The sequence below is a fragment of the Rhincodon typus genome, chromosome 19, assembly GCF_021869965.1.
Source record: "Rhincodon typus isolate 14 chromosome 19, sRhiTyp1.1, whole genome shotgun sequence".
NCBI classification, from domain to species: Eukaryota; Metazoa; Chordata; class Chondrichthyes; order Orectolobiformes; family Rhincodontidae; genus Rhincodon; species Rhincodon typus.
In genome coordinates, this window is record NC_063350.1 from 36294569 (window position 1) to 36307432 (window position 12864).

The following is a 12864-nucleotide window of genomic DNA, read 5'->3' on the forward strand; positions in this document are numbered from 1 at the left end:
GGCCCGAAACATCAGCTTTCCTGCTCCACTGATGCTGCTTGGCCTGCTGTGTTCATCCAGCTCTGCACCTTGTTATCTCAGATTCTCCAGCATCTGCATTTCCTGCTATCTCTGAAACCACGTTATTGCGTGTCAGTTCGCACAGGGTGTGGTCAAAGGCATGCAGAGTAGGCAGTCTTGACATCGTGCTGCAGTTTGAGGTCAACGTTTCAGCTGCTACTTTCTCACTTCAACTCAAAAACCTAACAACCATCAGCAAGAATTCCCTCCCTCTAGTGTTAAAGTAATCAACTGCTCTCAGGTTAGCTGCTGATTGATTTCCACCCCCTCTTCCTGATATTGTAGAGATATTTTATGATTTCCAAAGTTCATTAAATGTTGTTACAAAAAGGTAGGGAGTTGTGAAGCAGCTGAAGAAATTTGCTCTGCCTTCAAAAGATTCAGCACAGGCCATTTACTCCCAGACATGGCTGCAGTAGTTTGTAACTCCCTTGACCTACAACATGATAGGTAAAAAATAAAGCTAGCAACACAAAACAGGGCAAGTTACTGAAAAAGGAAGGAGGATGATAAGTGGAACAAACAAACAACACTGCAGAAGCACAGAAGAACTGGCAGCATCTATGGAGACGGGAACAGAGCTAATGTTGAGTCTAGTGTGACTCTGCGTCTCTGCTTTGACCACCTGGGGAGATTGAAAAGAGGGATGCTGATTCACTTCTCCTCGCCTGGTCAAAACATTGTAATTTCCCATAATGTTCCAGCAAGTTTACAGTGCACACTCATTCTTTCAGGCTATAGTTGATGACGAGATGAGAAAAGACTGATATGGAACACCAAAAGAACTCTCTTGTGGATTATATTGGAGATAACTCCATAAAGCAGCATTTCAGCAGGTACAGGTCATGTATTCATATATTTCTTGCTTCTTCTGGCATTGATACCTGTATCAGTCATGTTATGTCATTGGCATAGATGAATATCCAGGTTCTGTGCCAAGTACATCCAAGCATGTTGAAAAGGGGTGTGCCAGACTATTGTCAAGTGTATCCTAACAGTGCCCTGAATCTACTCTTCCATTGGATGCTGCCCTATCGCCTGATTCTCCAAATGGCATGTTAAACACACCCAGGGGATGGTGTCAGGGGTATATAAACCCACTTAATGGAGTGGCTCCTGGTGCTGACCAACATTTCTTCACGTTGAATGCGAGGTGGACAATTATTTTCTGCAATATGGAAGTAGTTGTGAGCAACACTGACCTTTTCCATTCAGTAAAAACGTAAAGAAAAGGTCCAAAAGAGGGGGATAACAAGGTGTAAGGCTGGATGAACACAGCAGGCCAGGCAGTTTGACTAAAGTAGTAAGCGCAGAGGCAGAGGCGGCGGTAAAACTGTTCGATGTCCAGGCGTGAGCAGTATTCATTGATGTTCGGGTGGAGGAGGAAAAAGATGTTCATCCTGCTCTACACCTTGTTATCTCAGACTCCAGCATTGGCAGTTCCTACTATCTCTGCAAAAGAGGGGCATCTGTGTCAGTTAGTGTGCCCCAATGTGTTTCTGTGGCATGGCTATTATGGTTGAATAGCTGGCTGAGGTTTGTGAAATGTGGGTGCGAGGGTAGGTATGGAATGAGATCTGAGGGATAGAGATTGCAAGATGAGTGACGGGAGTGGTTGCACAAAGTATAAGCAGCTAGAGTATCAATGTGCTATACAAATGTATCTTCACATGCAGAAAGAGTCACTGGCCATGCAGAAGGTCTGTGCACACCTTCTCATGACATCCAGGTCCTCCAGCTGGACTCATGGTACATTTTGAGGAAACATAATTTAGCCAGTATCAAACAATTCTTTCAAAAAAAAAACAAAAATGCATAAGTGTTGGATACCTTGAATAAGTAGAGAATTTTTTTTAAAATGAGTTAAGAACACTTAATAAAATTCTTGTGGAAGCAGTACTTGAGGTTTTGAAATAATAATAAACATGGACTATCAGTTTTCAAATTCTAATTCTAAATCCCAAGACTTTCATAACCAACTTGATTTTTAAAGAGGGCAAACATTGACCCAAAATGGTTGCTGTGATCACCTGACCGGGTAGAGCCAAGCTCATGAAACCATCATTAAATCAGGATCAGTATGAGCGGAATTTAACATTGTTATGAAAAGGCACTGAAACACAGATCTACATCAGGATGAAAGTCATCTGCAGGTCATCCAGTTTGGAAAAGATAAATAACACCATACACCAGAATCCACAAAGCAATTGTGTTTCAAGCAACACTTTTGGAACGAGTAGATCAAAAAAGCAATATGATTGACAAGAAGTTGAAAGCTTCTCTTTTCCAGTCTCTCCCAAACTGGTGCCTGATGAAAGAGCACAACTAATTGGTCGGGAGCTCAAGATCTACAAACTTCACCACTGCTGCATACTACAAGTCAACAATCAAACAACTGGCCTCAGGTTTAAAATCTAAACATCTCAAGAACACAAAGAACTTTAAACTGCAAGTGTTTACTATTCCTATCTGTACCAGACAGTCTGCATCTTTTTACCATAAGATATAGGAGAAGAATTAAATCATTTAGCCCATCGAGTCTGACCCATCATTCAATTACAGCCGATGTGTTTCTCAACCCCATTCTCCTGTCTTCACCCTGTAACCTTAGATCTTCTTACAACTGCATACCAGTGTTTTCTATGGTTAATGTTGCATTATATCATTTTCACAGGGTGGTAGGTAATCCCCTCTCACTCAAGAAATCCTTGTACTTCGCATCCTTCATTTTGATCTAGTTCTTTTAATGAAAGCGAGTTAGTCATGTGCAAAAAAAATGGAATAAAACAATGTTCTGTAACCGACAGAAAGCCTCACCTGGTTGTAACATGAGAAGCAGATTATTCATACAATCAAAAAGGATGCAGCTGTAAAGACATTGGCTAAGCCACTTCTGCAACAGTGTGTTCAATTCTGGTCTCCCTGCTGTAGGAAGGATGTTGTGAAACCTGAAAGGGTTTAAAAAAGATTTACAGAGATGTTGCCAGCGTTGGATGGTTTGAGTTATAGGGAGAGGTTGAATAAGGCTGGGGCTATTTTCCCTGGAACATCGGAGGCTGAGAGGTGACTTTACAAAGATTCAAAGGTCATGAGGGGCACGGACAGGGTGAACAACTGAAATTTTTTCCCCGGGGGAATGGAGTCCAAAACTAGAGGACATAGGTTTAAGGTGACAGGGGAAAGATTTAGAAGGGACATAAGTGGCAACTTTTTCACACAAAGGGTAGTGCACGCATGGAATTAGCTGGTGGAGGTTGGTACAATTGCAACATTTAAAAAGGCATCTGGATGGGTATATGAACAGGAATGGTTTAGACAGATATGGGCCAAATGTTGGCAAATGGGACTAGAGATTTATCTAGGATATCTGGCCAGTGTGGACAAGTTGGACCGAAGGGTCTGTTTCCATGCTGTACAGCTCTAAGGCTTTGTAACTAATAGTGAATAGATGTTGATGATTGAGCTGAAATGCCAGTGTCATGTTTATACGTTATGCAAGCATAGAGCTCATACAGACATCAGGATGTCTTCATTACACTGAATAAGTTTCCACCTCTGGTGATAAATGTTGATTCGTGGTAATGACTCACATAGAAATGGCTTTGCACACAAATATCATAGGCATTCTAAAAACTCACTTTAATGGCTGTGGCTGAGCTGGGTGTGACATGGAGGACAGAGAAAGCAGTGAGAGGAATTTTCCAGGTTTTTTTCCCTGAATTGTCAAAAGTACTTTCAGCACTTTTATCCCACAAAAGGAGGTTACAACACTGCAAATGGATGCAAACTGAGCAATGAAGTCTTCACTGCTTGGAACAGACTTGAGAAATCATACAACCTTCTGATATTTCAATACATACTTTCTTCCCCTACATACATCTGTTCTGCACTGATTTTTTTGAAAAAAAAAAGGACCATCCTATTTCAATATCATACATTTCTAATTTTAGATGAGGCAGACAGCAGAAACAAATGTAAAAGCGTGGAACTTTATTATAAAACTTAATGACTAAAGACATACTCCACTTCTCATCAAAAATTCCTTCTCCTAAAAAAAAAAGTCATTTTCTGCAAAACAAAGCTAGGTCTTCAATCAAGTTTCAATTTGTTCTACATACAATGAAAAACCCTAGTTCAGAAAACATGGCACCAAGGTTAAGTACCAAATCATACACCAACAGATAGATCTCCTGTCACAGTAACGTTAAAGTGAGGTAGGCCTGCATATGCTTAATTTCAGGAATAACACAATCTACTGAATTCAGTGCTAATTTAGTTAGCAGCATCTATTTTGCAAGAAAAAAAAAAATCAGAGACAAAAAGGACAGGTGCAGAGAAGAAATTGTGTGCAGTCTGGATCCCAGAACTGATAGTCAGCATTTAATGTAGAGACCTTTTCAATCCAAGGATCTGATGAAATGCTTTGCACTACTAAAGCAAAATATTGACATTATAATAACTCAAAAATACGCTTTTTTTGTATCGTGGAATGTTCCATATCAATATTTATGGGAAAAACTCACCTTTACACCAGTTGAAACACGTTTTCTTTTCACACAGCTTTTTACACAAACTATTTTTGCAGTTATATAACAGTTTACAAAAGGTCTGAGGTAAAATGGAGAAGGAAATTGTAATGTCACATTTACCAATTAATCTCATGGAAAGGAGTTCTGTGCATGCAAGATCAAAATGCCTTATCAACTAACACATATATAGTCATTCAGTAACTGGAAGACTGAAATTTTAGTAAGACTTATTTTAGCTCCGAACATTAAGCATTAGTATCAGCACCACGTACACTTTTCAATGTAAGCATTATGTTGAATGTTCTTCATCGATATAAACAACAACGGAATACTTTCTAGATATGTGGTTTTTAACTCCTAACAAATGACATCACTTCATGATTGAATATGCCATTTCAAAACATTCTTGTATTGACATACAGGCTATCTGAAGAGTCAGTGTTTAAGGGGGTGCCTGGATTTCACATCTGTATTTGTATTTTGTTTCATGGAACCTTTGCATAATCAGTTAATGAAGCAAATGTTGACAAATATTTAATAACAGTCAGCCTGAAATAGAATACTGATTCACATTGACAATGTGAAATAAATACCATTAACTTTCATCCATCGTTCCAATATTTTTCTAATCAACCTGTTCCAAGATGTTATTGCATACCTTTGGAGCAGGTGAAACTTGAACCTGGGCTTCCCAATCCATGGGTAGGTAGACTACCACTGTACCACGAGACCCTCCATTGCTCAATAGAGACTTTTCAAACTTATCTTTCCAAACATAAATCACACTGCTAACATGTGTCTACATCTCATGCATTACAGATCTTTGCAAACATACAAACTTCTATTAGAACATTCAATAAATTTTCTTCAACAGACAGCATACTACAAGTGCTTTTCTTTAATTCTGGTGTAACAGATTAGAGATAGAAGTTAGAAGTGACACAGTTAACAAGATTAAGATAGAACAATACTATAAAGCTGGCTTTGTATCAATGTTTTGTCTCAAATAAGTAGGAAATTGATGGACAGATTTAAAACCGCAAAACTTCCTTTCACTTCCGTTCCCAGTAAAATTCGAAACAGTAGGACACTGCTAATGAAAGTCAATAGACTAGCCTTCTGCTAGGCAGCATCAGAATATGGCTGAAAAATATCAGCAACTTTTTTTTTTAGAAAGGAAAGGAAAAACTTTAATTGATTCTAGATCTGCAAACTTCCATAATTAAGAAGCTTAATTCATAAATTTTTCATTGTGTAATATACCTAGATTTGTAGAATTAAGTGGGTTATAGACAAGAGCAATGGGAACCTATTATCTTGCTTGATTTTCTGTCAGACACAAGGGGGAGGTTAACCAAAAAAACATGATCCAAATTCAGTTGAGGAAGTATTATGAATATTAGGCAATGGCAAAGCCAAAAATTGATTATCAATGTCAAACATTCTGCTCAGAAGGGTTGCATATGCAGACCGCTCAGCTGAAAATGCTCCTGGGTTGCTGGTGTTAGTAGAACAGAGTCATAGTCAAACCCACTATGTTCGGCAAAGAAGGGAATAAAATACTAAGGGTGAATGTTGAAAATATTTGTCAGCATAAGTTCTATTGCAGCAAGCTTGAAAACATAACTCAAGAAACATTTTTAACCAGTCAACCAATCACGAAGTGTTGTCATTTCACCTTTGCAGCAAACTCATTTTCAACATTTAGCACAGAGCTTCCTCTGTGAACTTCTACTGGAGCTATCACTCTAATCCCACAATTGTGTATCTTTTTTGTGTTCTCTCATAAAACACTTTCATCTTTTTAAAAGAGAAGTGCAATGTTTGTTTCATTAGCCAATTGTATTCTAATAACAAACCCTATGAAAATGCTCAATTCCCAATATTAAAAAGACAAAAACATTATGGACAAAACCTTGGAGATCAAAATCTCAAACTGACTACCTATCTAACAAAGATCAAACAAAGTGGAAGAAATATTACAGAGTGGCAGTTTCTCTAATGGAATCGTAAAAGGTCAAGAACGGGAAATATGGCCTTGACAAAGAGTTTAAAACTCTAACAAAAAGTAATTTCTTCCTCAATGCCAGAATATTAGTCACATTCTGCAACTATCATCGGGTCTTACTGCATTGAGTGAAATATATTATTTTGTTTACTTAGTTCCAAAGAAATTCACATTAAACACAGGATACATTAAAAAATAAACAAAACTCTTAGGGCTGGCCTTGATTAATTAACAACATTTGGATCAATCGCTTCTTCATTGTTAAACACACCCTTATAAAATGAACTCAGAACTGGGAAAAATAGGCTGTTCTTATTCCCACAACTACAAATGAATGATTTATAAACCTATCAATATAGTTTGTATTCATGGACTTTCATTCGGGAAAAAAAATCACGAAGGCTCATTTCATCTCATTAAATCAAGGTTGTTCTGACTTTCATTTCAGGCTTGTATAACTAAAACATTCAGACTTTGTCAGGTTGAAAGGTCTTTCTCCGAGTACATTCTGTAATGGTTTGTACAATCATCCATGTTGTGACTGACCGCGCTACTATGCCAGAAAACACGTGAGAACTGTAGAATGGGGCAATAGTTTACTGAAGGAAATTACTATCTGGAAATTTCTTTGCTCAGTTGACAGACAAATGGGTTAGCCGGTTTTATGCAACAATTTAAGGGCTTGCGAATGACTCTGCACCACTACAGCACCAACTGAAAGCAACATTTTAAAGGCTTCAATCGTCTACTGAGAGTTGGGAAATTCAACAATGTGATTCAACTGTTTCCAGTCACAAGAACTTGCGTAAACCAAGATTGCTTGGTTACAACGTTTATTGAAAGTAGACAGAATATGTAAAAATGTATCCACGACTATATAATTCCCAAATGCAGAGGGAGGGATGGGAATGGAATTGTGGGGACAATTAAAGAATTTTTTTTTTAAAACGGAACTGTATTTATTTATAAAGCCCATGCAGTGGCAACACATGAAACGATGTTTCTTCGGGCGTCTTTTCGATTCCGAGACTAACCTAAGAGGCACTTCCGCCTAGTTTGCCAATGGATAAAGCTTTCTTTTTGAACACATTGTCCACTTCAAGGGATAGCACGCCCATTTTCGGTCAAGCCTCCGAGAGGCGATGCCTCTGAGCTTTCTTTCTCTATCTCAAATCAGATCCAACTCCCTCCCGCTGGGCCTGAGACTCTGACAGTCAGCTGAAAATGTAACAGCAAAGCGGCGAGCCCAGCAGCTCTCTCCTACTGTCTTCCAGTAAAACCATCAACTCGGAGCCCCAAAGTACAAAACCATCAGACAGCGAGAGAGAGGAAAAAAAAAACCCAAAACGGACACTTACCCAATCCAGGCGCTACATAGATGAAGTACAGAAATGAAGATGACAAGGAGAAGAGAAATAACAAAGCAAACACTGAGCGGTTCGGGATGCGTAAAATTCTCATATTACGCTTTAAGATAAATGTATAAAAACTGCAGACGCCCCCGTTAGTTAAGATAAAGAAAACAGACACCCTCTTATTGTGAAAAGGTCGGGGGCGAGAAAGACCACAGGATTTTCTTCGGGAGAGTATCCGCGATGGAATAGCGGCATAAAAAAGGAAGCTGCGCTCCGCACTCATGAATAAGAAGGAATCCGCCTTTAAACCGAAGGGAATGCAGATCTTGTACTAGCTTATTTTTTTTGGCAACTTCCGGCTGGGGGAACCGGGACCGCCCTCTCGCTGGTGAAAGGAAAAGGAAGATTTTTTTTTACCTTTATATAGGAACGCGTTTCCTGTTCGGGAACAATACAGCTGGTTTTAAACACACATACACACACAGACAAATCGATATTCTTTTAATCTCTTTAGCCCCCGCATCTCCCGCGGTGAAATTGCAGCCTCTGTTTTGACATAGTGTGCCCATTCAAGGTTAAAAGCTCACCGTCGCCCTCCGTCATTCATTGCCAAGGACGAAACTGCAACGCTAGCATTTTTTTTAATAACATGTACATTTCAGATTTTTGTTTTCGGTCGTGTTATATTTCACAGGGTATGCTTTAACAAAGTAGGTCGTTATCCCTGATGTCAGTGGGTTTTCGAAGGGTTTGGTTTTGCAACATTCCCAGCAAAAGCATCCTCCAACACCCCCACAACGAGAGTGGGTGTGGTCTTTCGGGCTACCTGCGCCAGGATCATCCGTAATGACGCGATCCCCTCAAAAAGTGACTCAGACTGATCCCCAAACGTGGCCGAAACTTTCCACACGACATACTACAATGCGGTTAACGTAAGAGTAGTGTGGAAGGAAAAGCTTTTATTTTAGGACACCACCCACTCGGTAAGCCTTCCTCAAGTATGCCCCCTGTTGTTTCACTTGGTCCGGTCTTAATTTCTCTTTTTTTTAAAATATTGCAAATGTATCTATACTTGGCTGGTCTCCAAAAAAACACAGTTGAAAGCATTAGAAAGTGCAGAAGGATACTCCACTTATGCCTGTCACATTGGTCTCCCCTTCACTCTCAAAATGAAGTTTGGTTCCATGCCAATACACTAAAATAAGGACAGGAAAGGCAACATAGGGAGGGGGAAGGGTAAAGGCAGCAAATTGCAAAAGATGCTAGAGGAGAAGACCGTCATTCTGAAAAGTTAAATATAGCAAAGGCCCAGTGTGCTCCAATCATAAAGCAACAAGTGCATCGAGATACCCAAGTGTACCCATCTCCAGGAAGCTGAAGGAAAAACAGACTGGTAAGACCTCACCAAAGGAGGAAATGCCAGACATCCCTGTTGCTGTGACACCCCAGATGTCTCCTGGGCAGAACAACCTTAAGGCCATAACTCAAGACAGCTTTCTTGGTCCAACAATGTTGAAATGGAAACTGCAGGCATACAGGGACCTACCTAAGGACTGGGACTATGATAGACAGTTGAACTGGTTAAGCAACACATAGCTTTAATGGGTCAAAAGATTGCCTTCATTTAGTTATGTAGTGTTAAGTCTATAACACAATGTGTTTCAACCTTGGGATACTTTGTCACAATCATAACTGACCGCTGTTTGTGCAGGTTTGAGAAATACTGCACTTCAGCTCCGATAGGAGATAATCACAATAGTTATACTGTGAACCGCCCTGTTTGTGCCTGAGTATTAACTGTCAGATCCGCCACTGTCAAGCTTGACTTTTCCTCGAGCCCTGCTGCATTTTATTGGCTGACAGTCATTTACAGAAAAATCAGAAGGTCGGTAGTGGGGAGGAGGGTTGGTTTGGAAACTAAACTTGAAACAGTTAACTCAGAAACCATCAATGAACTCACAACAGATTACAAAGGCTGGAGACCATGAAAACCCTCTTTCAGCCCCCAGTGTATTGATGCCAATCCATCAAGCAGTCATCAAAATCCTTAAAGGTATTCAGAAAGCAAGAGAGAGAAAAAGGGAAACATCTTCAATTCCAGAGAAGCTTGTAGAATCTCCTTCCGCTTTATCTGTTTGGGGTTGATGTCAAAAGGGATCTCCAAGAGCTGAAGACCATGGAAATCATTACTATGGAGGCCATGAAGATCAATTTTCAATTCAAAGTCTGTACTTGGAGCTAGATGAGACACGTTCATGTTTCTTTTTCCGTAAGTACGCAGAAAATGCTGTATAATCAGAAGCCTGAAGAAAGAAGATAGGTCCGTAACATCATCATAGACTGTCCTACTGTGTTAGACCCTTGTTACAAGAGCACTAAGCATCATCATATGTTGTTTTATCCCAGTGTTGCGAATGATGGATGTAGCCATGTTGCAGCAGAATGCTTCAGTCAGTGGGATTGTGCAGTATTACCTGTTCTTCATGGAAAAGTTTGTGCAAAAAATATTTTTGACCACAAGTCTATCTGGCTGTGGTCTGCATGTAACATCCTCAAAGGCCTGCAGGAAAGGGAGAAAGTGAGTCCTGTTGGAAAATTCCCTGAGAAAAGTTATTCAGCAAAAATGCCGGAACTTGTGGCCAGAACTTTCAAACAAACTTCAAGGCATAAATTGGCTGGCGGTTGGAAGGAATTCCCCTCTCAGTTCCCTCTTTCACATTGGAATCTCACTACCTCTGCATGCTGCACTTGGGGTGGCTGTGCTAGAGAAAGAAACTAATCTGTTTTGCACTTTATCTACTGTTAATTTTGAACTGGTCTATAGTGTACTTATGAATAAAATATCCACTAGTGAAAAAACAATGCAGTAAGATATTAGACGTTTAGGATACAATAAGACTGAAGCTGCAAGATCATATTGAATCACACTGTCATTACTGCTTAATAATAAAATACATACATTTCAAAATCCTAGCCACAAGATGATTTGGACAGCAAATCCTTCCATGCTTCATTGCAGGGCTGACAAATATATAACTCTTCCCTAACAAATTTTAAAAATTCAGAAACATCTCACTACCTAAACAATTGCACATTCAAAAGAACTAAACATCTAGCCAAATATGTAAATCTGCAGATTCCTGTGAGTTAGTTAAAGATCGGTTAGAAATACATTACCACAAAGGCCTACCTGTGGCAGAGGACTAAAACATCCAAACCTAAAACTTCATTTCTGGCAGTGCTGCTTCAGAAGCAGGTCCGACCCATATCTAACTCCAGGCACATGCAATGATGCTGACTCTCAACAGGCCCCTGAATGGTCTTGCAACTCACTTCGCAAACAGCAATGAAATTATGTCAGTGTGGACTCAATGGGCCAAATGACCTGCTTCCACAATGTAGGGATTAAATGTGGTATTATAGAATCATCATAGAATCCCTACAGTGTGGACACAGACCATTCGGTCCATCAAGTCCACACTGAGCATCCCACCCAGACCCAAACACCAACGCTAGAACTCTGCATTTCCCATGGCTAATCAATCTCTCTTGTACATCCCTGCACACTATGGGCAGTTTAGCATGACCATTCCACCTAACCTGCATATCTTTGGATTGTGGGAGGAAACCAGAGCACCCAGAGGAAACCCACACAGACACAGGGAGAATGTGAAAACTCCACACAGACTGTCGCTCAAGGGTGGAATCAAACCCAGGTTCCTGGTGCTGTGAGGCAGCAGTGCTAACTACTGTGCCACCATGCCGCACCAAATGTAATGCATGTTCCTGAATTCAATAACCACCACAACTGTACACACAGCATATCCCTCAACATACCATTATCATCAAGGAAGGCAACCAGTCCTTGCTCAAAATTACATGGCAGAAGGAGCACAGGCATACTTAAAACTGAGGCAGAGATAATCAATACCGCAAAAAACAGATCAGATCAAAGTTGTCTGTACTACCACACCCATACAGGAATTGTGTTAGAAATTTAAATAACCAACAAATATAGGAAGTAGTTTCCATTAACATCCCTGTCCCTAGTGTCAGGGAAGCCCAGCATATCTGCGAAAAATACAAAGCTGAAGTGTTTGCAACCATCTTAAGCCACCTGCCATGGTCCACTGCAGTCTCACTTAAGGTTCCTACCACCACAGAGGTCAATCTACTTCCAAAGTAATTCACCTCACATGATGACAAGAAAGGACCAAGTACACAAGATAGAGCAAACACTATGAATCCTGATAACTCCCTGTATTTAGTGCTGAAGTGATAGACTCTAGAACTAGCTATGCCTCAATTTATGTTGTTTCAAGCTAAGTTGCTCCAAAACAGCCACAACATTAGCACCTACCTAAAAAAAATAGAAAATTGCATCTACAAAAGCAGGATAAATTCATCGCTGCCAATTACTGACCCATCAGCCTACTCTTGATCAACAACGAAGTGATGGAAGGAGTTATTTACATGCTGCTATTAAGCAGCATTTACTCACCAATAACCTGCTCACCAATGCACAGTTTGAGTTCTGTCAGGACCACTCTGCTCCTAACAACATTATCGAAACAGAGTGGAATATCAGAGGTGAAGTGAGTATGACTGCCTTTGATATCAAGACAGAATATGATTGTTGCATCAAAAAGTTGCAATTAAAATTGAAGTCAGTCCAAATCAGGGAAGAATCCTCCACCCATACATAGCACAGAAGAAGATGGCTGTGATCATTAGATGCCAATCAGCTCAGCCCAGAATAGTGTTGCAGGAGTTCCTCAAGGTAGTGTCCTAGAGACATTGGCCCAACTATCTTCAGCTGCTTCATCAGTGACCATCTGTCTTTCATTAGATCACTAGTGGAAATGGTTCCTGTTGATTGCACACGTTTCCATTCCATTCACAACTCCCGGAT

The 12864-nt window shown here is 40.1% G+C and overlaps 1 protein-coding gene across 5 annotated transcripts in view; it reads right to left on the reverse strand.

Moving 5' to 3' along the window:
• Positions 1-8768, reverse strand: part of LOC109912806 (beta-1,4-galactosyltransferase 5) — a 74435-nt gene extending 65667 nt beyond the window's left edge. For 2 of the 5 annotated variants that reach the window (XM_020512256.2, XM_020512248.2), the window contains exon 1: positions 7956-8328. In XM_020512256.2, coding sequence (XP_020367845.1) covers positions 7956-8235 — 280 coding nt within the window. In that variant the 5' untranslated portion in view covers positions 8236-8328. Of the gene's footprint in view, positions 1-7955; positions 8329-8369; positions 8481-8539 lie in introns of those variants that run through there. The other 3 variants (XM_048608436.1, XM_048608438.1, XM_048608437.1) reach the window with 3 other exon arrangements.
• Positions 8769-12864: the final 4096 nt, after the last annotated feature.